The sequence below is a fragment of the Delphinapterus leucas genome, chromosome 20 (assembly GCF_059928025.1).
Source record: "Delphinapterus leucas isolate spDelLeu-1000000601 "Yukka" chromosome 20, BTC_Dleu_Yukka2, whole genome shotgun sequence".
Classification (NCBI taxonomy): Eukaryota; Metazoa; Chordata; class Mammalia; order Artiodactyla; family Monodontidae; genus Delphinapterus; species Delphinapterus leucas.
The window spans coordinates 25,697,115-25,724,714 of NC_143148.1; the positions used below are offsets into that span (position 1 = coordinate 25,697,115).

The following is a 27,600-nucleotide window of genomic DNA, read 5'->3' on the forward strand; positions in this document are numbered from 1 at the left end:
TTTTCTCTTTTCATATGAGGAAATGGAGCTTAAAGAGATTAGGGAAATGAACAGTCCGAAAATGAAATTAAGAAGGCAGTTCCATTTACAATGAACATCTGAAAGACTTAAATACTTAAGAATAAATCTCACCAAGGAGGTGAAAGACTTGTGTGCTGAAAACTACAAAACACTGCTGGAAACAAATTTTTAAAGATCTGAGTAAATGGAAGGATATCCTGGTTCATGGATAGGAAGACTTAACATTGTTAAGATCTACAGATTCAATGCAGTCTCTTCCAAAACTTCAATATCCTTTTTCAGAGAAATGGAAAAGCCTATCCTCAAGCTCATGTGGAATTGCAGTGGGCTCCAAATAGCCAAAACAATCTTAAAAAAGAACAAAATGGAGGGCCCACATGTCCCGAGTTTGAACTTTCTACAAAGCTACAGTAATTAGCTGGTATGGTACTGGCATGAGTTCAGACATAGAGACCAATGGGATAGAATAGAGGGCACAGAAATAAAGGGTCACATATATGGTCAGTTGATTTTTAATAAGGATGCCTAGACCAGTGGGGAAAGGAAAGTCTTTTCAACAAATGATTGCCGGGAAAACTGGATATTCACATGCAAAAGGATGAATTTGGACCTTTACCTTATTATATATACCACAGTTAACTAAAAATTGATCAATGACCTAAACATAAGAGCTAAAATTATAAAACTCCTGGCATAAAAGGTTTGGGGAAAATCTTCATGACATTACATTTGGCAATGGCTTCATGAATATGACACCAAAAGCACAGGTATAACAAAAGAAAAAATAGATAAATTGGACTTCATCAAAATTAAAAACTTTAGTGCATCAAAAGACACAGTCAAGAAAGTAAGAAAAAACAACCTATAGAATAGGAGGAAATATTTGCAAATCAAATGTCTGATAAGAGATTGATATCCAGAATGTATAAAGAACTCCTATAACTCAACCAACAAAAAACAGCCCAGTTCAAAAATAAAGGACTTGAACGGACACTTGTTCCAAAGAAGATGGACAAATGGCCCATAAGCACATGGAAGGATGCTTACCATTGTTAGTCATTAGATAAACGCAAATGAAAACTACAATGAGATATTACTTCACACCTAGTATGATGGCTGTAATAAAATAAAGTGGAAAATAAAAAGCCTCGCATTGGTGAAGATGTGGAGAAATTGAAACCCTCGTGCATTGCTGGTGGGTGTGTAAAATGGTGCAGCTGCTGTGGAAAACAGTCCATCAGTTCTTCAGAAACTTAAATGTAGAACTACCATGTAACCAAGCAATTCTACTTCTAGGTATATATCCAAAAGAGTTCAAAGCAGGAACTCAGACAATAGCAGTGTTCATGGCAGCATTATTCACAGTAGCCAAAAGATGGAAACAACCAAAGTGTACATCAAAGGATGAATGGATAAACAAACTGTGGTGTCTGCATACAGTGGAATATTATTCAGCCATAAAAAGGAATAAAATTTTGATATATATACCACAACATGGCTGGACTTAGAAAACGTTATGCTTAAGTGAAATAAGCCAGACACTGAAGGACAAATATAATTCCACTTAATATGAGGTAGCTAGAATAGGCAAATTCATTGAGACATAAAAGTAAAATAGAGGTTACCAGAGGCTGTGGGGGTGAGAGAATGGGAAGTTACTATTTAATGGGTTCAGAGTTTATACTGAGATGATTAAAAAAAGTTTCGGGGGCTTCCCTGGTGGCGCAGTGGTTGAGAGTCCACCTGCCGATGTAGGAGACATGGGTTCGTGCCCCGGTCCGGGAAGATCCCACATGCCGCGGAGTGGCTGGGCCCGTGAGCCATGGCCGCTGAGCCTGCGTGTCCGGAGCCTGTGCTCCACAACGGGAGAGGCCACAGCAGTGAGAGGCCCGCCTACCGCAAAAAAAAAATAATAATAATTTTGGGTATAGATAGCGGTGAAGGTTACAACAACATTGTGAATGTATTTAATGCCACTGAATTGTACACTTCAAATGGCTAAAATGATCAATATTATGTTGTATGTATTTTACCATAATAAAAAGAGTTACCAAAAAAAAGAGGTTAAGGAAATTTCCCCAAATCATACAAGCTTGTAAGAGATGGACCACAAACCCAGGCTATCTGACTCCAAGGCCTCTTCGAAATAAGGAGCATCAGTTGTACCTCACCTGGATATTTCTGAGGATCTACCCAAAATCAGGAATACTGAAAATGGGAAGTTTCATGCTTTTGTATCTAAAGCAATTTGGATATCTGTCTGAGGCCCTAAAGCTTTTTAATCTAAACATTTCAGCTACTCTTAGTGGTTAAGAGTTGGCTACTGGGAGAATTTGTCACTTTTTAGAAACAGTGTTTTTGTTCAGTATTAAAGGATAATAATTTTTAATGGCAAAATCATCACTACTATACAGGTATAAAATGAACATGTGTTAAAGATTTTAATGAACTCATTAATTAATGAGAGAACCAGTAAGATCTGGTTCCACGGAGAATTCAGAAAGCAGACATCTATATAGGCAATGAGGAATGCTGAAATTAATTTGCAAAACCAGCTTCTTGGGAAAGGGAGAGGACAAAATTCATTTTCATTTCTGTGGACAAGAATCACTTGTATTACTATTAGTTTCCTACAGCTTACAGGAAAATAGCTGAAAGGCACTGAGACACAGACAGCCTGGAAGGGCACACTGGACAGCATACCCAGTAATCTATGTTTTGCTCATTTCCAAGTCTTGCACAGTTTTTTCTGACAGCAGTCATAGAAGGGAATCCGTGTATGTAATGCCAGATGTGTTGATTATTTTCAGTCAGGAAAAAAATAATCTAATCTCTAAATTTACCACCTGGCTGCCTTGTCAAGGAACTTCTGAGCTACAGGCAGCTTTTCTAGACTGGACTTTAGGTGGGACAAAACGTCCCCTTAGCCAGGTGTCCAGAACCCTGAGACTGTCTGTGATTTGCTGTGGACATCAGGCGATTTGCTTCACCTTCCTGGGTCTCAAGTTTCCTTGAGTATAAAATGAAAGATTGGACCAGATTTCTTACTTTCTGCCTAGCTCTTATATTTTTATATATCATGGTTCCATCCTATTCTTGAATTTCTGATGCTACCTGAATTCTGCTAAAGCCTCAGAATGAGATCTGAGACGTTCTCGGGGACATTGTATTAGTATGACAGGAACAGGTAGTATTGATATTTGTTCCTTTGGAGAATTAACCCCATGTTTCTGGGCCCTGTTACTCGATTGCTGGCTGCAGTCAACAGTATTGTACACCCTATCCTCTCCTCCAAACCTACCCTGAAGGAGTTAAAAAAGAAACTGTTATTCGTGAAGATGTACACGTCTTTAATAATCTAGAAGAAGGGGTTCCTTTTATGGCAGTACCACGGAATGTAGCTTTTGAACTCATGAGAGTGGTCTAGAGAGTGTAGCATATGCTTCGAGTCAAGTAGAATATAGAGAATAAGAAGTGATACCTAAGAAGTTCTGTCCTGAGTAAAGATGATTATAGATAACCTGGGGCTGTTTGTGGTTGGGGAGATTTTTGTTTCTGCCACATTCTGCGGAATAGTTGTTTGGTGTCAGTACCCTGTTCCTGGCCTCTGCTACTTTCCCTTGGTTGGATCACCTGCCCAAAGACACCATCTGCTGCAAGATTTGTTCAAAAGGTAAATGTTTTTTTTAAACAGGAAAGCTACTGGAGTTTCCTGAGGTATTACACCCCTCTGTTCTTCCTCCTGTCCTCCCTTCTTAGGATTTTCCTTTCTTCCGGCTTCCCACAGTGATTCTTTGGCTCTTGGGCCTGCTTTCATGTAAATCATGTTCTTCTGACAGAGGAAAAGTGGCTGGAAAAGATCACGTGATCATGTCCTCGTGACAGCTGCTTTGGGAAAGCCAGACCCTTCCCCTGAGGAGTTTGTAGCTATAGAATATCCTTTTGTCATAGCTGTGGCAACATCAGCTATAGAGCCTGGTTTGGCCCTTGGGGAGTACCCCCCGAGTTTCATCCCTGGTTTGCCAAGGTCCACATTTGTCATGCTGGCAGAGCAAGTGCCTTGCAGGTTCTGCCTCTGGTGCTATTTGCTTATCTGCTACCTTCATGCCGTTAAGATCCTTGGCTATGCCCTGACCACCCTGGCTGTGTCCTGAATTAGACTCAGAACGGGCTGATAATACCGTTGAGAAACATGGGGCAGAGTCTTGAGTCTTGGTATCTTTTTCTTTTTCTTAAATATATTTATGTGATTCCCAGCAGTTGTGTGTTTGTGGTCAAAGCCCTGTCTGTGGAGCCCTGGGTGGGATTGGGGTGCAGCGGGCATTTTGTTTTCTTCTAGTGAAAGGGGCTATGGAGTAAGACGTGAGTCTTAGAAGTCTGTATTAAATACTACTATAACTACATAATTCATTTCCTCATTTATGCATAGTAAGGCTTTCAGCATTATCAAATTCTCCCAGCAACTCTGAGGGTTACTATAATTATTATGATTTTACTGATTGGAAAACCAGATACAAAGAGGTAAAGTAACTTTTTTCAAGGCCAATCAGGAAGCCAGAGCCAGGATTGGAGACTATTATTTATTGACTATCTCGTCATGTAATCTTAACCTCATAAACTCAGGGAATAGCTTGTGTTAAAATTTTAGACCATATCATTTCATTCGTCCTCATATATACATTTATATCATATTAGTAAAAATCATGGCACATGAAATTTTATACTCCCCCCCTTTCCTCCGTTTGATGTTGTTTCAAAAGGATTTTCTCACATCACTTAAAAAACACTTAGGAAACAGTTTTAGTGACTGTGTAGTATTTTATTAGATGTGTGGCTGTACCACAGTTTACATAATCATGTTCCTAATGTTGCGTATTTACAATGGATCTAATTTTTGCTGTTACAGATAGTGCTTCAGTGAGTATATTTGTGGTCTAGACATTTGTCTACACTTTTGGTTATGCCCTTAAGGATAGGTTCCTTCAAAATATTGGATTGGCCAAAAAGTTCATTTGGTATTTTCTGTAAGATGCTTCTAGTAGCGCTGAGTTGTCTCTAACTTCATTCAAAGCAATTTTGTTAGACTGTATTGTGACAACTGTCATATCAGTGTGCATTTTTAAAAAAAGCTTATCAAAACTGGTGAATTTTTGTGTAGCCACTTTAATATTGAAAATGGAAGAAGAAAAGCAACAGTTTTGGCACATTATGCTTTATTATTTCAAGAAAGGTAAAAACACAACTGAAATGCAAAAAAAGATTTGTGCAGTGTATGGAGAAGGTGCTGTGACTGATCAAACGTATCAAAAGAGGTTTGTGAAGTTTCGTGCTGGAGATTTCTCACTGGATGATGCTCCATGGTCGGGTAGGCCAATTGAAGTTGATAGCGATGAAATCAAGACATTAATTGAGAGCAGTCAATGTTATACCACGTGGGAGGTAGCCAGTATACTCAAAATCCAAATCAAGTGTTGAAAATCATTTGCACCAGCTTGGTTATGTTAATTGCTTTGATGTTTGGGTTCCATGTAAGTTAAGCGAAAAAAACCTTCTCGACCGTATTTCCTCATGTGATTCTCTACTTAAACGTAATGAAAAGTTCCATTTTTAAAACAAATTGTGATGGGTGATGAAAAGTGGATACTGTACAATAATGTGGAACGGAAGAGATCGTGGGGCAAATGAAATGAGCCACCACCAACCACACCAAGACTGTTCTTCAAAGAAGGTGATGCTGTGTATATGGTGGGATTGGAAGGGAGTCCTCTATTATGAGCTCCTTCCAGAAAACCAAAAGATTAATTCCAACAAGTACTGCTCCCAGTTAGACCAACTGAAAGCAGCACTTGAAGAAAAGTGTCTGGAATTAGTCAACAGAAAACGCATAATCTTCCATGACGATAACGCAAGACCACATGTTTCTTTCATGACCAGGCAAAAACTGTTACAGCTTGGCTGGGAAGTTCTGATTCATCCACCATATTCACCAGACATAACACCTTCGGATTTCCATTTATTTCAGTCTGTACAAAATCCTCGTAATGGAAAAAACTTCAGTTCCCTGGAAGACTGTAAAAGGCACCTGGAACAGTTCTTTGCTCAAAAAGATAAAATGTTTTGGGAAGATGGAATTATGATGTTGCCTGAAAAATGGCAGAAGGTAGTGGAACAAAACGGTGAATACGTCGTTTAATAAAATTCTTGGTGAAAATGAAAAATGTGTCTTTTATTTTTACTTAAAAGCCGAAGGAACTCTTTGGCCAACACAATCGAATCACTGGGTGTGAGATTATGACTATTTAGGAGGCTTTCAGTATATTGACAAATGGCTTTCCAGAAAGATTGAATCAATTTATATTTTCATAAGCAATAGTATTTGAGAAGATCTCTCCACTCTCTTTTCCATTGAACTTTGTCCTTTCTTAAAACTTCTTTACTGGTTACTTTAATTTTGTAACCAGAAATTGTATCTTGTTTTTATAATTTAAACTTCTTTGCTTCTTGGTGAAATAATCATTTTTTCATGTGACTATTACCCATTTGTTAAGAACCACTGTTTAAGCCCAAGATAAGGGCATAGAAGAAGAATGTTAACTGTGCAGTTCCAACAGGAAGGATTTGTGGGACAGGGTCCATGTCCTATAGGGAGGTTGAACTTTTTTTTATTGTTTTTGTTTGCCTTGCCCTAAAAAGTCCACCTGGCGTGAATGTTATGATCTGGGGCAAGGCCCGTAATGAGGCCCAGAGATCCTGCCACTGTCTTCTCTTGGTGCCAATCCCTTCTGACTATGGAGAACGTGGCACTAGAGCTGAGTACTGAGCTGAGTACTGAAAGCGTGTGTGAGGCCTCAGGGTTCAGCTCTAACCTGGGCCTCATTCCTTGAATGGCGTGTTGGCGAGATGATGTTTAATGAGGAATCAGAGTGTGTATTCTCTGAAAATCCAGCATTCTCTTGCTCTCGCTTTGTGTTACCCAAGGTGCAGTGGATGGTTCTTAAAATCCAGTGCCAGCCTGTCTTTCCTGATTAGCTGGCACCATTTTCTTGACATGAGCTTTAGTTCTCTAGGCTTGTGCTCCACGATGGAACATTTTGAAGCACAGATTAGTTCTAAGTTTATTGCAGTTTTCATCACCCAGCTGCTGTGCCTGGAGCCTGGAGTGAATGGCCATCTTTTGCATTGTAAGGTCTAGATGCATTAGAAGTAGCTCTCCACACCCCCAGCCTCTCAGTACTCAAAGCACTGAATTCACTCCTCCACTTGGAAAGGGATGGGATATCCCAAAGCAGTGGTTACATAATTGTGGATTGGCTTTCACCCATCCAGCTTTACTTCCTCCTGTGATAGTGAATTCCAGGCTGGCAACAGTAATTAGATCTCAGAAAAGCCCGTCACAAAACACAACAGGCTAAAGAAAGTCACAGCCTCTTCTATGCATTGGCTAGAGTTTCAGAGCCCTTCATTTTTAGTGTACGGTAACAGTAGACAGTATTGCGCTTTTTCTCTGTGCATTAATTTTAATTAAGCAATGACACTTTCTGTTCCGCTCTGAGATCTACGTGTAGCTAAACTTATGGTTTAAGTGCCTCCCCACCGTTGGTCACTGACGTTGCTGCAAGCAGAGCAGCAGACAGAAGATCTCCTACACGTGACTGAGTAACCCAGGAATTGCTCAGTTTAGTGAAACAGGTAAGTAAGTGCTGTAAGAAGTTGCAAAGATCAGGGAAGACTTCCTAGAATCTGGTTGAGCCAAACTTTGAAAGATCAAGTGACATTACAGAGGTATGACTATGAGATTATGTATAACTCAAGACCCACACTTAGGATACAGTGTGTGTATTACACTTTGCAGTCTGCCAAGGGGTTTCTCTTTAATTCTCACAAGAATCCTGCAGAGATAGGTAGTGAGAGGTTTAATGTTTTGCATAAAGTCAAATAGCCAGCAAGTGGCAAAAAGTCTGAACTGTTGTCTGTTTTCACTTGTGATTCAGTCTTGAAGAGGAGCCCTGTAAGGTCCAGCAAGAGAGCCCTTTCCCTGAAGGTCACAGCAAGGCCGTGAGACACGGGGATCATTTGGGGACACCCCAGGATGTGTCCAATTATCATTGGAATCTAAAATTAAGGTCTAATATGATTTAACATATTCAGTAATCACTTTGGAAAAGAAAGGAGTTAGTGAAAAGCAATTCCTTTAACTTCATGATATCAGAATAGAAGAATCATAGCAAAGCTAGAACAAATATAGATGGATATACAATGTTTAGGTGACTTTGTAATTATTACGTGTTGTATATTAATATATACAGTAATCATTTCCAGAAGGAAGGGTGTATGTAAAGAAAGCAATAAAAGAAAAATATTTTAAAGCGCTTTGTGAGGTAGTACAAGAACTAGAAGAATTATGGTAAAACAAAAAGAAAAGAAAAGCAGGGAATGAAGATGAATAGAGCCAGATATTTCCTACATTTATTTATTTATTTATTTTGCGGTACGCGGGCCTCTCACTGTTGTGGCCTCTCCCGTTGCGGAGCACAGGCTCTGGATGCGCAGGCTCAGCGGCCATGGCTCACGGGCCCAGCCACTCCGCGGCATGTGGGATCTTCCCCGACCGGGGCACGAACCCGCATCCCCTGCATCGGCAGGCGGACTCTCAACCACTGAGCCACCAGGGAAGCCCTTTCCTACATTTTTAAACCTCTACTTATTTTAGGTTTCTGGCTATAGACTGAAGTAACATTTTTCTTTACTCAGATTGGAATTACAAAGACCAGTAGAAACGGTGGTCCTAGGGCAGTTGGTTCCTGCTCCCTGGTTGTCTGATCTCAACCAGAATGAGTCAGTCCTTCGACAAGATGTCAGCAGCCAGGGCTCTTAGGCAGGTAAAGGAAATAGTCCATTATTATAGGGATTTCAAGCCAGGCTTCATATTATCTTACCCTGGTGATGACAATTATATTCGTTTTTATTGGAAAATAATAACCTTGGAGTTGAGCTATATGTTTACACAAGAGGCATTGCTTCTAGGGGTTCTGTCATTTCCAAGTTCACGTTGGCTGTCAGGAAATGGGACACCTGATGCAACTCCTCTGAGGAGGGAATTGAACAGTTTGAGTTGTGTTGATTTCACAGAGAATTGTAGAAGGTAATCTATTGCATCTGACACTTGAGTATCTGGCCTCTAAAGGCCATCAGTTGAACAGTGCCAGGCATTGCTCTTGGCTTAATATAATGGTTGAAAAGAAGACAGGCAAGGTTGCTGCCCTCCTGGGGCTTACACTTTAATGGGGGAAGGTGGAGGACAAACAAGTGAAAGTAAATGAACAGGGCAATGCATTGTGTCACCCCTCAGGGGCTCTTGAAAGACTAATTCTTCTGTTGCGTACCACAGGTACACAAGGTGAATTTTTGTGCCTTAATAAAGGTATAAAGGTGACTGAACGGTTGGAAGTCCACTGAGCTTCTGTTTGATATTTACTGCTAATGAATTTTCAAACCTGCAAATCTCTGAGAATTCTTAAATAAAATTTTCTCTCTTAGGTTACAGAGAACACATCGTAGAAGATACAAAACCCGAATCTATCAGTGACACTACCGACTTGGCCCTACCACCTGAAATGCCAATTTTGATTGACTTCCACGCTCTGAAAGATATCCTTGGGCCCCCGATGTATGAAATGGAGGTGATCATTCTCGTTCCTTTGTTGATACCCACCAGTTTACTCTGTTGGTTGCCTAATAGATTGGGGGAGAAGTAGATTTGGGTATTTGGGGAGGCTGAATTTTGTCTTAAGATTGGAAACTTGTGTTCTCTGTGGTATTAAATTTTGGTGCTTAATGTGATAATGTGGCTTTTGCAGAGCACCAGAGACCCTGGCCAGATCCTCTTTTGGAAACCCAGTCTGATCTTGTTCTTTGCATCCAGTTTCATTTTAAGAACAGTGTCTCTGACTTTCTCTGACTTTCCTCCTTAGAAACTATATATTCCTATGGTATGTGCTTTAATTAAGTATTTCTTTGTGCTATCGAAGACTTGGAGGAGGGAGGGAAACAACCCAGTACAGAATACCTGAAGACATGAGCCTGGCTTTAGCTTCATGCTCCTCTAGTGCAGACCAGATGGCATCCTTCAGGATTTGTTCTTTCATTGTTATTACTAGTGCCTTTCGAGTTAAACCGACATGCAAGCCCAGCCCTATTTCCATCTCTCTCCCGTAATTCTCCCTCATAGCGGAACCCGGAGTCATAAAGGCCTTGGGAGCAGGACCGAGTCAAGGGAGCTGGATAGAAATAGGTGTTGGTCTATTCTTACCAACTATAGTACTCTGTTTTGGAATGGGAGATATAAATTATAGGGTTGTTAGAGGCTTTTTAAAGTCCTGGGAATGTTGAGATCACCAAGGGAAGCTGTGACTGCTGAGGTATTGTGATATATTTTATAGGATGCTTATATGAGCTTTCCTGGGGCATTTACTAGAAACAGTATGTATTTTACTACTGAACTTATTAGCATCTTTCTTCAGAAGCTTTACTATCACCTTGTCTGTGTAAAGGAAAAAAGGTTTTCAGAAGGTATATCTGGTGAATTATGCAGAAGATAATCTCTCCATCCAGCATTTGAAATCACTACCAGTAAACATGATTTTCCTCAAGTCTTAAAACTGAAAAGAGGAGAAGTAGCCCCCAAACCCATCTTGTTTATTTTCCTAAACTCTGAGCTAGTCATTTAGTTCTGCAAAGCTCTCAGCTACAAGAATAGAACGCGTTTACTGTTGGCAGTAAACCTGATCCTGAATGATAGAATCAGAAACATTATTTTGGTTATTTGAATTCTTAAGATACTGTGGATGGACTTAAATTTTGAAGTGTTGAAAGAAGTGGAGCAAAACTTGTTGGTTGAGAACGCGGGCCAAAGCTGCTTTCCTGTTCCGAGTGAACCCAGTGAATCTGTGAGCGACAGTAGAAACGGGTTCTGCTCCTGCGTGTCCGGCGGGCTCTTTTCTCTTGGCTTTCCAGAACAGTACATGCCAGCCATTCTTTGGGAATTTACACCAGAGCAGTTGATAAAAACAAAAGATGGATGCATGTTTCTGTTGCATAGACCCTTCTCTCCCAGCCATGACTGCTCCTGTTAGGTTTGGAAGCATTGCTGACATTCTTGGAGCTTTGGCAGAGAAAGAGCCCAAGGACAGAAAAGAGAAATTTTATAAACACTGCTTAATAGCTCTGTTTGATATCACTGCAAAAACTATTTTATTTTCTTTGTAGCATCTGAGCTATTACATATGAACACTTTGACCAGTATGAATCCAGTAGCCATTTTCCCTTCTATAAATAGCATCTTAGAATAGAAGGTCTGGTATCTGGGAGTTTGGAACATTTTGTTCATATTTTCCACAGTTGAGAGCATTTACCCTGGAGCCAGGGGTTTCTTTCTCTACCTTTAGTGGTCTAATGACCATCAGCCCCAAATTATGTAACCACAGCTTTTTGCATCCATGAAATTAAGATTTATGGAACATTTCTTTGTTGTCCACAAGGTCCATCACTGTGCTAGGGGTCGTCCATTTTACACACAGGGAAAGAGCTTAAGGAAATTAAATGAATCATGCAAATTCACATAAGTTGCAATTACTGAGGCCAGTCTTTAAACTCAGATCAGCCAACTCAAGTCCAGTATTCTTTCCACTCTCCTATAATACCCTGCAGCCAAGCTAATTCCTGCCCTTTCCTGCTAAAAGAGAATTGCTTGAAGTACAGCAGTTTAACAAAAAGGCGTACCTGCTCTACCTCAGATTTTCATTTTTATTCTTACCAACTATAGTACTCTGTTTTGGAATGGGAGATATAGATTATAGAGTTGTTAGAAAACAGAGGATTTTTAAAGTCCTGGGAATGTTGAGATCACCAAAGGAAAAGGACACGGAGTAAAGAGCAGGGAGCCTAGGAGCAGGCCCTGAACAGTTAGGGTCACGTAGGGGAAGAGGAGCCCTCAAAACAGACAGAGAGAAACTAAGAAGGAACAGGCAGTCAGGTAAGAGCAAAACAAGGATGTTGTGCCACCATGAAAACAAAGGCAGAGACTGTCTCAAGAAGGGGGAACATGCAGATGTGTTTGCTGTCTGTGTACCGGATTCTACAGCATGGAGGTTGTAGGTGACCTTGACAGAGTGGGTTCACAAGGAGTGATGGGAGTGTGTTGAAGAGGGAATGGAAGGTGGGGAAGGAGAAGCAGTTTGTAGGCAGCTCTTTCAGAAGCTTGGCTGTGAACGACTGCAGAGAAGTGAGGTGGCTAGAAGGGAGGATGGAGGTCAAAGGGAGAGTGGTTACAAATGGCAGCCTGTTTGCTGGTCAGAATAGTGCAGTAGAGAGAGTCAGACTGAGGTTGCTGGAGAGAGAGGAGGTACCACAGGAGCAGAGTCTTCGGGGTAGTGGGCGCGGTGGGGTCCCCGGTGTGGAGGAAGAGCTGGTCTGTGATGAGGGTCCCCTGTGGCGGGTATGGTGGAGAAAGGGGGCTGAGAATGTTGAGTAATTACACGGAAAAGATGATAACGCTGGAACAGAGGAGTGAGTATTCGTGCACAAGGAGAGCAGTAAAGCTGGGACAGAGCTGGCGTATAATGTGAAGGAGGTAGAGTACAAGTGAGCTAGAAGGATGAAAAAGTGGCGGTCAGGGAAGGGGGTGGCTAAATTCAGATTTCAAAGGTCGTATGGCTTCTGTTGGCAATAAGGACCAGGAAAAGGGTGGCTGGGTGAGGGTGAGAAGCGTGGTTTTGGAGTTAAGGGCGTGCTTAGAGACAGAGAAGCCAGCTTGCATGGGTCTCAGGTACTCCCTGAAGAAACCCAGGGTGATGGCGGGACTCAGGGTGGTCAGGAAGGAGAGAGTGGGTTTGACTACAGAAGGCAGTGAGCAGAGAATGAAGATGGGAAGCCGGCTGCCATAAGCGGGGGTTAGGAGGAAGAGGCACGCCACTCAGCGTGATGAACCCCGCCTCCTCGGCCGTGCTGGCGTCATCCGATGCCTGGGGGGATTATATATAGGTTTTAGATAGTTTTTAGAATTTGGTGAGTTAATGTATATAAGGCACCCACCATAGTGCCCCGTACATGCTAAAAAAACAAACAAATACTGGTTCCTGCAACCACCATACACCCTTAAAACAAATAGACCTATGCCCAGTCACAAAAGTAAAAGTCCCTATTATTTTTATTATAACCCTAATTTTGTATTTGCTTTAATAACCTATACCACCCCTTACTGTGCTTTATTTTCATTTAAGATGAGGCTGCAAAAATACATTAGTACCAAAAATGTTACTGACCTAGCAAACTAACAGGAAGAAAGATAAGAAGGCACACTTTTACTGGTGTTATATCCGTTTAGAATTCTCTCAACAGGTTGAAAAATGAGTTCCTGAAACTTTGTCTAGATTTCATATTTAGGAATAGTATCATAAGTCACCTTTTCAAATACAATAAAGTTTCCTAAAGAAGCAAGATCAGTTAAACACCCACTTTTAAAAAGTAACAGATCTCCCCGCATTATGAGAGAGAGAGTGGGAGAGGGTGGGGTAGGTGCCGGTGTCTGGGGCAGCCGAGACTTCATGCTCCCTGACTGCTTCTCAGAACACCTCAGAGGCAGGCCCGGGCCCCCGGCATGGAGGGCTTAGGAGGGACGCAGCCACTGAGTCTCGTTGGATCTGGTCAGTTATGAGGTTGCCATTAATAATGGTAAACTTGGCTGCAGTTACTTTTACTGATTACATGAACCTCTTTGGGGGGAGATGAGAATCTTATAATTTTCATTTTCATCCTAGTGAAGCCAGGAGAAGCCTCCACATTATGAGATATATATATACACACACACATATATATTATCTGCATATTAGATATATATACATAATTAGATACATTATATAAATATAATACAATCCTGCAGTTGACACCACCCCCCCAAAAAAACACCCAACATATAGAGTTCCTATATATCTCTGGGGGTAACAATCAATCTCATAGACTACAAATGTGGTGACACAATCAGGAAAACACATAAACTCTAGTCTTTCCAGGATAAATTTGATTTTCAGCCTCAGAAAACCAGTCATCCAAGCCACGAGCGTCTATGTTTTGTCGTCTGCTAATCCTGAGAATGTGTCATCTGAGTATTCCTGACTCCATTCATAGTTTGTATGAAAGCCTCAGTGGTGGACAAGAAGTTCTTATGCAAAGGTCACTGCCCTTAGAAAAAATAGTAATAAAGGAAAGAAGAGACTAGACATGCAGGTTTTAAAAAACGTCCTGAATAGAATGCATCCACAGGTGAATTCCAGGAGATTCCATCAGTGTGCTTGCCTTGCAGACAGATAAAAGCAGGTGCTAGAAATGAGCAAAGTGTATAAACACTAACGAAATGCCCAAAGAGTCATGGTAGTAAATTCCTTCTTCCTCCCTCTCCATTCAGACCTGCTGTGCCCCACGCCCCTGTTAGGACAGCAGCGATGCTGCACTCAGCCTGGCCCACCACCAGCCAGTTGTACCAAGGAAAGGCCTTACTGGAAGGGCCTGCAAGCGGCTGGCTCTCAGCGGCTCCGGTGCTGCGCCAGACCGGGGCCGTGTTGCGCAGCTTCCAGAGGTGACGGTGGCTGACCCCGGCACCCCTCCAAAGCAAACAAGTTCACAACTGGAAAAATCAAATATTCCTACAGAGACTTTAAAGAAGTTGGCAGATGGAGAGCCGCCGTGGTGACAACCCTGGCGGGAGCATAAAAAATGCTGTGCAAGCTATAGAAAACAAACCAACGTGTGGTGTAAGCGTTACTGAGGCACGAACCTGCACACATACCGCAGCCATCTGACAGCTCAGGTTTTGCGAGGCACTGTACCTGTCCCTGGCGAGAAGGCCCACAATATTATTCCTGTCTTGAGTCCTTGGCACCTGCTGGCCTCTCTGCTGTGAAAAGGCTTCCTGGCCTTTTTCTGCCCAGCAGATTTTAAGACCGCTCAGTCTCTCCTGTGACACCTGTCCCAACTCCGCAGACATGGACCCTTGCCTCTGCAGGGCTCTCTGTAGATACAGGCACTGGCTAGATGGTCTTGTTGCACTCCCCGTGCTGGGGGGTAAGCGGCCCCTTATCTGATGCGGTTAGGTAGGTAGTCTGTCACCGCTCTGAGGTTTTCACTTGACATCCCCGTGATCCATGATGGTGCCAGGCTCCCGGTGCCAGTAAAGCACCATTGGATGAAGGTAAACCTCTTAGTCCCTCTGATGGCTGCAGCAGTAAATAACAAGGTATTAAAACTGTAAGTGTTGGTCTAGGTCTGGAAGGGTCACAAAGAGTTGTGATATTTCAGTCAAATATCACTAAATATCACTATTTTAAGTTAATCGAGAGGAAAGAACCATGTGAAATTGGCAATGATTAGATGCTCAAATGCTCCTTAAACACTATCATTGAAGTGTTCAGAATGCAGTCATACTTTATAAGACATATCCTGTTATTAATTAGGTTTTTCATTAAGTATTTTAAACACTTCCTCAGTCTACATATTTACATGATTGATAGAATTATTACAGAAGAAAATGACCATTTCTTTGAACAAGATTTAGTTAACAGATAAAGGAAACTTGAAGCACCAGTTTCAAGGGAAATTGAATGACAGAAGTGAACTTGAGAAACTCCTGCTCCACTTTGACATTTAGAGGGAAAAACGTTCTAAGCATCAAGCCTAGGCCTGTCTTGGCTAATACAATTGATGATTCCACAAACCAGTGATGGAATTAGAAACTGGTAGAAAAGTACCAGTAGATAAACATAGTTTTGAAATTATTGTATTGAATCACTTGTTAGGGAAGTCTATAAAATACAAATTGTTCTGTATAAAGGGTTTAAGATGGCTGGGAAACTGCATGCGGGAGCAAGAAAGAGCATATATCTTATCTTTTAAATTCATATTTACTTGCACTCATTATTTCCGAGGGAAAAATACGTAGAAACTGGATGCTTGGTTGTTAAGAGAATTGTTACAATTTCAGAACACATGGCTTTGAAGAATATGACTCCAGGTCTAAGAATTACAGATTCGTTACTTCTTAGATAACTGCTATTAGCCTCATCACGAGACTCTAGGTTTGATAGTAACTCCTGCCCTCAGTTCTCCCACCCGTGTATGTTGTTGTTGAGTTACACAGATTTGTCACTGGTCCCATCTTCAGGTTAATATTTCAGCACTTACCGTCAAGTTAGAATAAAGTGGTTACGAGCCTGGATGGTTTTGGTTTGGTCACGTGTACTTATCTACCCCCTGTCCTTTCAATGAACAATGGACCAGTTACTTTTACCCAGAGCACTGGCAGATGGAGAGTGTTGGAAACTGGCTTGGTTTCTTGAAGCAATGTGGTAATCAACATGAATCCTACTTCTGATTCTTTGGGGACATGTTTGGTATTATTCTGACAAAATGAGTTTTGAGGATTTAGCTATTAAAAGGGATTGTTCTCATTATAGCTAATGAAGTTGTGCTAGATGGCTTTTTCTGTTAAATTAGCACAGGATTCAGTATATTGAGGATAATTCTTTAGGACTGGTTCAGTCAATCCTAGAAAAGAGCCATGCAGTAAAAACAGGAACCCCTGACAAGTTCCCACCCAAAGTAGATGTCGTTCAGGTATAGAGAATTGATTTTATATTAGCAAGAACAAGCCTTGTGAACACTTTTATAAATAATTGTTTCTGTGTTTTCCTTAAATAGTACTGATCTTTTGCATATTGATCTCTTGCGTCTTTTTCCTCAAATAGATACAAAACAGGGCAAATGCAAAGCTGAGGGAAGGTGAAATCCGTGGTGCACAGTGTCACCTCAGCCGGCGATTCAACCTGGCCTTCCCAGTCTCTAACGTATCATTAAATATAAAATTAAAATTTTAAATATAAAACCAACTTTAAAAATAGGCTTTTATGTTTACTACTAAAAATAAGTGCCCAGTACCTTCAATGGATGTCAAACATCCATTTAAAATCAGGATTTTCAGCATCTAAGCCCCTTGGAAAAGTAAGCGTCAGCCACCCAGCCCTTTAACCAGAAACTCAGGCTATAGACTCTGCTGCTCTGTAGTGAGAAAGTTACCTCTCGATGGAAAAATCTCATGATTGCATTAGTGCTGGGTTGACATATTGTGCCCAGTTCCTCTAACATGGATAACTTCTATTACGATAAGAAATTTGGAGGCTCAGAATGTGCGATAAAAGTTAACATAACTGTTTTTCAACTGTTACTTTTGATATGTTTTCATAACTTGGATGTGTTAACCTATTTGGCTTGTAATCACCAGTGAGTGACACAATCAGTTTAATATGGAAGTGAGGCAGCACAGTGGGCCTCCGAGCACACAGAAAGGATCCAGGACATAGTGAAGTAGCATTTTACAGTGCCTCTGCGGCAATAAAGATGAGTGGCAGGGAAGTAAGATCCAGGGGTTTTAATATATACCTTGGCCTCTGGAGCTAACACTTCTCAAAAGTACATTGAGAAGAGCGTTTCTACTTCCAGAAGCAAATTCATGATTGCCTAAAATGAAGTTCGGTGCTGTAGTGTTTTTAAACATGCAGCCTAATAAAAGCATTGAGATAGATAAAACGATTGCGTTTGTTCCTGAAAATTAGGGCATGTGTAACTAGATGTGGTGCTTAAGTATCAAAAGTCACTCACACATACTTTAAGGTAAAATTGTTTCTGATAAATGCCAAAGTCTCTCTTGGCAAAAAAGCCCTGTGTGACTCCAAGTCACGTGCAGTAGTAAGTACTTTGAGGTGCAGCTTAAGCTTAAGCCCTCTGAGGAAGAGCCAGCGCTTGTGATTAGGTCAGCCTGAAAAGAATTCGGCTCTTGTTGGCCTTACCGATCATTTTCCTTCTTTCTCTCAAGGTGTCTGAGCGTCTGAGTCAACCAGGAGTGGCGATCGGTTTGGCTTGGACTCCCTTAGGTGGGGAAATCATGTTCGTGGAGGCGAGTCGGATGGATGGCGAAGGCCAGTTAACTCTGACCGGCCAGTTGGGGGACGTCATGAAGGAGTCTGCCCACCTGGCTATCAGCTGGCTCCGCAGCAACGCCAAGAAATACCATCTGACCAATGGTGAGCGACCCACCCCAGGGAGTAGGGGCGGGGGGTGCAGCTGCAGGCAAAGGAGAGCCTTGGGATCCTGACCCAGGAGGCATCCCACAGTTCAGAGACAGATCCAGTTACCCCTTAAAGCACAGACCTTTGCTTTTGAATTCCCGTGGAAATTCTAGTTCCCAGTTGAGGACTGTTTGACTGGAACCTGAGCTGGAAACTGACTCCAAGGGTTTGTTTTGTTTTTCCTGCTACTTGGAATAGAATGAAGCTGTTCTTCCAGACCCCCACTTTACTTATACTGCCCATTAATATTTTGAAGGATCTGTTTACCCGAAACATTCATTTTTATCTCTTTGATTTTCTTTTTTCGGAGAAAAAGGAAACAGGTTTAATTTTTCTACATCAAAATCCTTTTTTCCTTTTTTGAAGCTTCTGGAAGTTTTGATCTTCTTGAGAACACAGACATCCATCTGCACTTCCCAGCTGGAGCTGTCACAAAAGATGGACCATCTGCTGGAGTTACCATAGCAACGTGTCTCGCCTCACTTTTCAGTGGGCGGCTGGTGTGTTCAGATGTAGCCATGACTGGTGAAATCACACTGCGAGGTCTTGTCCTTCCAGTATGTATGAAGAACCCTATTTACATGGCTTTTAAATTTCTTAATTTAAAATTTTTATTCATAGTATTTTAAAATCTAAATTAATAGTGGTTTGCCTTCTTCCTGTGAATAGCTTAGTTTTAAACACATATTAAATTTTTATATCTGTAATTCAGATTTTAAAATTTTGATCAAATAAAGGAAAAACTGACAATTTTCCCCATGTTTTCCCCTCTACTAAAAAAGAAGACTTGCTTACAGAAAAAAATATCAGTCTGGTCACCAGAAATATCAGCTGTTCAGGTGAAGATTTGAGGCTTTATTCTCGTTAATGAATTGTTAAATATATGGCATGTGTGTAAAATAGGATGGTAGCTATTTTTAAACTTTAAGCCCAATTCTCACCTTTTGGAATTCCTGTGAGACCTCCTATCCGCCTATAGATAACTTAGATTACTGTAATTGATAGATTGATAAAAAAATATATAGAAAAGAAGTAGTATAAAATGGAAATTGTAGTAAAGACTAACCATGCCTGATGGCTAAATTTTGAAAACGTTCTGTACATATGAGGCTTTAGGGCTCCAGCCTATATCATAACTACTTATAAAAACACTGAAAAATGCATAGAACTTGAGAGATCATTTAGAGGTTTAAGTCATTAGTTAGCAGTACCAGACTACAATAAAGTTTTGGTGGGTTCAATAGTAAAATGAGAAAAAAAGGAATGTTCTTGATTATGAGAACGCCTTTATTTTATGAGGTAATGGTGAAAGTAGGTCATAGAATCTCACCAATTAGGATCACAAAAAATGCTCTCAGTTCCCTGATTTTTTTAAATTTAATTCAACCAGAAAGTCATATTCTAAACCTTATTTACTATGATATAACTGTATATCTGTACTCGATAGGAATGTCGATCTCTTTTCTTTACCTTACCCCAGAACTACTGCATTTCTAGTGACAGTAGTGGTTGATACGAGCTGTACTACTAAAAGGAAATGAGCAAGTGCTTTACTGACCATAAACTCTTTAGTTTCCTAGTTCAAAATGGTAAGCTAAGCAAGGAATAAAGGGAATAAATTATAACAGTCAAAAATGAGGGGGGGAGGACTTCCCCCGTGGCGCAGTGGTTAGGAATCCGCCTGCCAACGCACGGCACACGGGTGTGAGTCCTGGTCTGGGAAGATCCCACATGCCGCAGAGCAACTAAGCCTGTGCACCACAACTACTGAGCCTGTGCTCTAGAGCCCGCGAGCCACAACTACTGAGCCTGCGTGCCACAACTACTGAAGCCCGCGCACCTAGAGCCCATGCTCCGCAACAAGAGAAGCCACTGCAATGAGAAGCCTGCGCACCGCAGTGAAGAGCAGCCCCCGCTCGCTGCAACTAGAGAAAGCCCGCGCACAGCAACGAAGACCCAACGCAGCCAAAAATAAATAAATGAAAAATATTTTTTTTTAAAAAATGAGGGGGGACACACCATTGTAAAGCAATTACACTCCAATAAAGATGTTAAAAAAAAAAAAAATGAGTGGGGAGCCATCAGCTGATAGTTCAGCCAACTTCTAGAAGACAGAAGTGTCCCCAGCTGATGTAACAGAATTGCAGGTAGAGACAGTCTTCCCAGCAGGAATCTGTTGAAAAGCACTGGCTCAGAGCCAGAAGGTTCAGACCAGGAGAAAAGGAAGGGGGTGGGAAATGAAAACCAGGGGATTCGTTGAAATCTCCATAGAACAAATGGTTCTTCCACTAGGTCCCCTGCACTCAGTGCAAATTGCACGCAGGTAAAGGCTTCCCTACCCCCAGCAGAGGCGAAGCCACAGCAGCTCTGAGCAAGCCTTCAGTTTTAAACTATTATGGGAGACATGGAGAAAAGCAGCAGCATTTAAGAGAAAGACCTGGTAAGTCTGGAGAAAACGTAATTCAAGAACAGAGGATAAGACAAAGCTCTTGAATTTAAAAGAATGGTTTTAGGAATTGGTCGATGAACTATTCAGAAAAAAATAATAGAAAAAACAGTCTGACAAATCCAACATCTAACTAAACAGAGAAAATAGAAGAGAACAAATTGTCAAGGAAATAATGGAGCATTTCCTAGAATTTAAGGCTATGTTCAGATTGAAAGGGCCTGTACCAACTAGGAAAAAGGATTGCATCCTCATGACTTTTCAGATCATGGAGGTAAAAGCTTTCTCATCCGTGACCCTAGATACACAGCACCTTCAAGACTCTGAGGGAAAATGGGTTTAAATCGTCTTGTATACACAGCCTTACCGTCAACCAAATGTGAATGCAAGATAGACATTTCCATACGTGCAGGGAATCCGTTTATCTCACACTCTTTCTGAAGAAGTTACATTGAAAGTGTAGTTCAGCAGCATAAAGGAAAAGCCTGACAAGAGAGTGACAGTGTGGTAGGATGGCCACTGTGCAGAAAGGCCTAGAGCCCAGCCAGTCTGGTGCCACAGGTGGGAGCAGGCTTCTGAGGGCTGTCTCCAGGGGTCGCACGTTCCGGGTGGTGTGACTGAGACTTGTGTCTGTTATCTAATACTCATACACACCACCCCAAAACGGCAGTTACTCTTCTTAGTTTCTGTGGGGCAGGAACTCGAGAGAGGCTTAGCTGGGCTCTTGTGGCCCAGGGTCTCTCATCATGTAGTCATATACCAGTCAGTCATCTGAAGGCTGACTGGGGCGGGGCAGCTGCTTCTGTTGTGGTTCACTCACGTGACTGCAGATTGGTCCTGGTTGGCCGGACTGCTGGGGTGACCTCAGACATCTGGGCTACCTGAGCTACCTGCAGGGCAAGAGATCCAAGAGAGATCCAGGCAGAAGCTCTTATTTTTTGTGACTTAACCTTGAAAGTCACACAGCATCACTTCCACCGCACTCGTAAGTAAATCGCTAAGCCTGGCACACATTCAAGGGAGGGGAATTAGACTCCACCTTCTCAAGGGACCATTTTAGACATATTTTAAAACCACCACAAGAGCCTAGATGTTTTCATCACACGGCACAGAGGTCATTGCTTTAAACCTGTACAGAAGAAAATAATCCTGGCATGCAGCTAAGCTCTGTAGGAATGTTATTTATGGTCAAAATAATGTAATGCTTTTTCAGAATCAACCTATAAACAAGACTGTTGTGAGTACAGAAAGGAATATAAACGTCAACCTTGACAATATAAAAGAGAATCATGGACAGAAGAGGTGTTTATACCTGTCAAAAATTTAGACTCTTCCATTAAAAGGATTTAATATAATACTAACTGAAATGTAAAGAATTTACTATGAACCTTTTCAGTGGCTTTCCTAGCTCATGCTCTAGCGAAATGGAAGATGATTTGGATGTTTTAAGATAGCAGTGAAAGAAAGGTGGGTCAGGGTTTCTTCCACAGCCTGAGGATGATCATAAACCTTAATAACGTTCTTCTCTCCTTACAGGTAGGTGGAATTAAAGACAAAGTGCTGGCAGCACACAGAGCGGGATTGAAGCGTGTCATTATTCCTCAGAGGAATGAGAAAGACCTTGAAGAAATCCCAGGCAATGTCCGGCAGGATTTAAGTTTTGTCACAGCAACCTGCCTGGATGAAGTTCTTAACGCAGCTTTTGATGGTGGCTTTACTGTCAGCACCAGACCTGGCCTCTTAAATAGCAAATTGTAAGCCCAAATCTCAACTTCTTAGAATTTTAAGTTATAAAGTGCCGAAAGGTACTGACAGGATGATTTTATTCACACCAGCAGGGGTAAGCAAAATGTCCCTAATTTGCGAACCTAATCTCAGCAGTAACAAACCTGACTCAAGTGGTGGCTAGTGTTTATTACAGAAATGTTAATTTAATAAATTGATTAAATCGGAATTGAATTCTTGTCTTGAATGGGCTCATTACTGTCCCTGGAAAGTTATGGAACAGTGGTTCTCTTGTGGTTCCAAACAGAAGCAATCTGTATTACCTGAGAACTTATTAGACATGTAAATTCTCAAAACCCATCAGCGGACCTTTTGAATCAGACTCTGGGGGTGGGACCCAATCTGCTTTTTACTAAGCCACCCAGATGATTCTGATGTGTAGTCAAGGTCAAGAACCATTGGTATACCTTAGCAGATTCACCTGTAGACTTTATTGGCCCCTGAAAGCAATCAGAAGGGGAACTGGGCAAAGGTGAAAATAATAGCCAACTATTAGTCTTTTTGGAAAACATTCAAGTGAAGCAAACTGTGATGAGGTCTACACATCCTACCCTTCCTTTGCTGAGGGAAGCAGCAGAGTGGCGTGTGTTGGCCTACGTGACAGAAACATACTGGCCCTGAATGCCTGTCATCTTAGAAAAAAGTCCAGTCCCCAGAGGGAGGCGGCCATCCATCCTGGGATGGTCCCTACACTTGGTATCCTGATTCCTGCCACCTCCCCTTGTGTTGCTTGTTTGCCTGTGCCAATCCTCAGTTCTGGTAGCCTTTCTCCATGCCTCTCTTCTCCTGTGACTCAGTCCAGATATGGATAAGTATGAAGTTAGGCTCTTCTACTTACTAGCATTTGAACTTTCTGTATCTTAGTTTTCCCATCAGTGTTACTGTGAAGATACAGTTAGAATGCAACATAAAATAACACGGAACAATTTCTAATCATTACTCCAGCCAGTAATGGACTTCAGAATCTTATATTACAAAAATATAAAAAACAGATATGTAAAGATACTTCGGAATTTCTTGGATAAGAATGGGATATACAAATTACCCAAATACTGTGCTCAGACCTGGCGGTAAAATCTGAATGTGTTCTGGGAGGACAAGTGCAGACCTAGGGCCGTGGCCAGTGGGAGAGAGCAAGCACCGGGAGCTTGGAAAACATTTCATTGACTATCTTATCACTACTGTGATTTTATTATTTCTGCACAATCGTCTTACAAGGTAGAAGAAACTATGATGTTAATTTGTTTTCAGCAACCAGAGGGAGTTAATCCATACCCACCTTGCTCTGCCGTGTCCCACCCAGCAGTGGCAACATAGCACACATTTGAAGAGTGGGAGTTATCTGTATTCTTCCTCAAGAGTCCCGAGTATGCAGTTTTGTACTGGTCTGTGAACAGCAGTAGGGCATCTTCTGGGCCCTCTGGCTTTGAGCATGCCTTTCCTTACTAAAGGAGCTGACTGAGAAAACCCATATGAAATTAGCAGTACGACCTTCATCTCTCTAGCATTGTTTTTGGTTTTTTTAAGTCTGAGCTCTTTTATTGATTTTTTAAAAATTGTGGCAAAATAATTTACCATTTTAACTTAGAAGTGTGTAATTCAGGGTCGTTAATTACACTAATGTACAACCATCACCACTAGCTATATCCAAAACCTTTTCATCATCTTAAACTGAAACTCTGTATCCAATAAAAAGTAACTCCCCATTCCTCCACCCCCCAGACCCTGGTAGCCACTATTTTACCTTGTCTCTATGAATTTGCCTATTCTAAGTACCTTATGTAAGTGGAATATCTGCCCTTTTGTGTCTGGCATGTTTCACTTAGCATGTCATCATTTATCCATGTTGCAGCATGTATCAGAATTTCCTTTCTTTAAGACTAATATTCCACTGCTGCACATGCCACATTTTATTCATTTATCTCTTGTTTCTACCTCTAGGCTGTTGTGCTGTGAACATGAGCGTACAACTATCTCTTTGAGTCTGTTTTTCATTCTTTTGGAAATACACTTGAGGAACCACCCGTTTCCCACCACAGCTACACCATTTGACATTCCCACCAGCAATACACAAAGGTTCCAATTTCTCCACATTCTTGCCAGCACTTATTTTCATTATTGATAATGGCCATCCTAAAAAGACCATTAAAGAAGCATCTCATGGTTTTGATTTACACTTCCCTGATGACTAATGGTTGAGTATATTTTTCTAGCACTGTTTGTAAGTGTTTCCCGAAGACCCCTCATCTATCGGTCAGCTAGGTTTTTTGAGAACTGCTAACTAACTTAAATTCCAATTCAGCAGGCCTATAGGTGAGGGCTTGGGAATCTGTGTATTTAACCAGTGCTCTCCACACTTTTTATGTGGGCTTTTACAACTCTTCAAGTATTAAAACTATGTAAAGCTTTAAGTGCCTTGGTAATCAAGAAATTTTACACTGCTTGAGGCACACGTTTACTTAGCTCTGCCCCTTCAGTGGTTTTCACTTGGCTCTGCCCCTTCTGTTTGAACCTTACTGTAAACCACGTCAGAGATTTACTGCTGTTAATCACCTGTATACAGTGGAAGATGCCATCGGAGTTGAGTGACCCTGTTTAACGTCAGCCTACAAGTCTTGGACCATTGTTAAGGTCTCCTGACTAAATGAGTGGATTTAAAGTGTACTAAACATGCCTGAATTTTTCTAAATAAGGGGAGGTAAAAGTTACGTGCTGAGTGAAACACACAAGATTTCCTTCTCTCCTTTTCTTCCCGGGACATCAGTCAAGATTTGCATTCTGGTCATAGCACAGATCCTCTTCATAAGAGCGGGGTTGCAAATTCATTTCCATTTCCAGTACCATCTGAGTTGCAGAGGCTGCTTGAAATGCAGAGGTTTCTGATTCCCATCATCTGAACACAGTGACTAGTCACGTCTACCAAGAGGAGCTCCCGGCACTCGGTGACTGGTCCACGTTTAAACCTTACCGAAGTCTACCATGTTGTGAGGTAACCAGATGCTGAGGGTAGAGTGGGCTGACTTTGCATTTTCCTTTTATTGACCACTGAAATGAGAAAAACCTTCCTATAATTAAGGGGACTTGACACTAAGCCACAAAGAATGTTAATTTTGCCAATTCTTCTTCCAAATCCAAAGTTTATTTTGTCTGGGACTATTTATTAGATGTAAACCTCAAGAACTTTTGTTTTTTTAATTAAGTGTAACATGTTCAAGCTCACATTATTTTGGCCAAAATGCGTTGTATGTGAGTGCCCATCTTCATGAAAATTTTATCCAGCAGCTTAAAAAGTCAAGACTACGAAAGTACAGTCATTATCCAATTTGATGATTTATGATCCAATGCTATGCTTTTTTGTTTTAATAACATTTAGTGGATACTGCAATGAAAATTAGTTACTAAAAAAATTTTAAAGCACTAGAACAGGAAGGAAATACTAAAAGGATCTGAAGGGAAACAATAGGCAAATGCACTGAATGGCTATTGAAATGTCTTTAAACAGCTGTATCAAAAGTTTCTTTTTTAATGTAGGAAAAGCTTTATTTGCTATGAAAATTCACTTATTTGGAACATATGAGGTATGGTAGGTACTATCAATGAGCTAAAGAATGTATTTAACATTCTTGGACCTCATAAAAAGATCTTTCATATTAAAAATTTTTTAATTAAGTTCAGCTCTAACATATTGTCAGTACATTTCTAGGCAATAGGAACTAAAACCCTTTAGGCTAAATCCTAATCTTGACATGACAGTGCAAGCTTGTCAAAATGTGACTTTATTATAAAACCAAGTATTCCTTCAAACCACTGTTTCTACTTTTCAGAATTCAGAAAGGCCTAAGAAAAATAAATTATTTTCAAAGAAAATTCTTAAGGCTGTATAAAGTTAAGGAAAATGGTTCGGCAGGCAATGAGGCTATAGTGCCGGGCATAAGGATAAGCACTTTACACACTTAGCCATCCTCATTCCCTTATGAGGTAGACACAACTACACCCTTTACAGAGAAGGAACTTCGAGCAAAGTTAAGTCAAAGTTAGTGAGTAAAGGGTCAGAATTCAAACCCAGGTAGTTAGAACCTACATCCCACACTTCACATTTTAGGAGATGCTTGAATTTGGTGGATGATGCTGTTTCTAGGAAAATGTGAGTTTCTTTTGATAAATGACTCAACTAGCTTAAGATCATACGCAGTAAGCCACCAAATCATCCTTTATGTTTGGAACATGCACAATAGGTAGGTGGGGAAGAGAATGACTTTAAGGTTCTAGCAGTGCATTCAATCTACAGATTTTCAAAACGTTCTATCTGTACCTTTCTTATTTAACTTACATAAATGACTACAGTACTAGTTGGTAGGTCATACACTCAATTCACCCTATGTGTTCTAATCTTACTCTAGTCTAATGCACCAGTCACAGACTGGCCTGGCCCCCAGGTATGTTTAAGTCTGATCCAGTGTTCTGCTTTTCAGTTTGGGTTACTTACCAATTTTTCCACTCAGGAACCTGAGTGAAATAAAATTCCATTAGTAGAATCATTGCAGATGTTCCTGCATATAGAGCTCTTGAGCTTGGTCCGGGGGGCAGGGAACATGACTAAGATTTTTTGGTGAGCCAAAAACATCTATAGCCATTTGCTTCGCTTAAGTTTAAAGTTTGTAAAATTGTGGGCCTTTTAAATTAGAAAGTTATACATATTATAATAAAAATCACTCAAAGCAAAAGAAAAAATTCCCCAACAATCGTTAGCATATTAAACTGGTTCATGATTCAGTTCAACAGGATGAATTCAAGTTTAAGAATGTAAGAGAACAAAACATATCCCCTACCCCTACCCTATATAATCCCCTGAAAGAAAACACCAAGACACCAGAAGGGGTGGGGGCATCAAAAGGAAAAAGTAGAATATTGATTATAAATATAGATGATTTAAGAACAAGAGTTAGATCTCATAAATCTCAAATGGACCAAGAAATACGGCTCTAGGTCACATCATCCCTATAGGCCCAAAATATGAAGACAAATAAATATAGTTAACAAATATTAAAATATCAACCTTATTACCTATCAAACACACAAAATTTACTATCTTAAGCATAAATTGGCAAAACGTGAGGTTACAATGAAAGGCAAAATCCTTCACACTTGCTACCATAAGTTTCCACTGAAACCTCTCCA

At 40.9% G+C, this 27,600-nt stretch overlaps 1 protein-coding gene across 2 annotated transcripts in view; it reads left to right on the forward strand.

The window, feature by feature from the left end:
- LONP2 (lon peptidase 2, peroxisomal) overlaps positions 1-22,591 on the forward strand; it is a 98,137-nt gene extending 75,546 nt beyond the window's left edge. For both annotated transcript variants that reach the window (XM_022555161.3, XM_089902995.1), the window contains exons 12-15: positions 9,559-9,701; positions 17,939-18,146; positions 18,558-18,748; positions 22,174-22,591. In XM_022555161.3, coding sequence (XP_022410869.1) covers positions 9,559-9,701; positions 17,939-18,146; positions 18,558-18,748; positions 22,174-22,395 — 764 coding nt within the window. In that variant the 3' untranslated portion in view covers positions 22,396-22,591. The remainder of the gene's footprint in view (positions 1-9,558; positions 9,702-17,938; positions 18,147-18,557; positions 18,749-22,173) is intronic.
- The last annotated feature ends 5,009 nt before the right edge of the window (positions 22,592-27,600 follow it).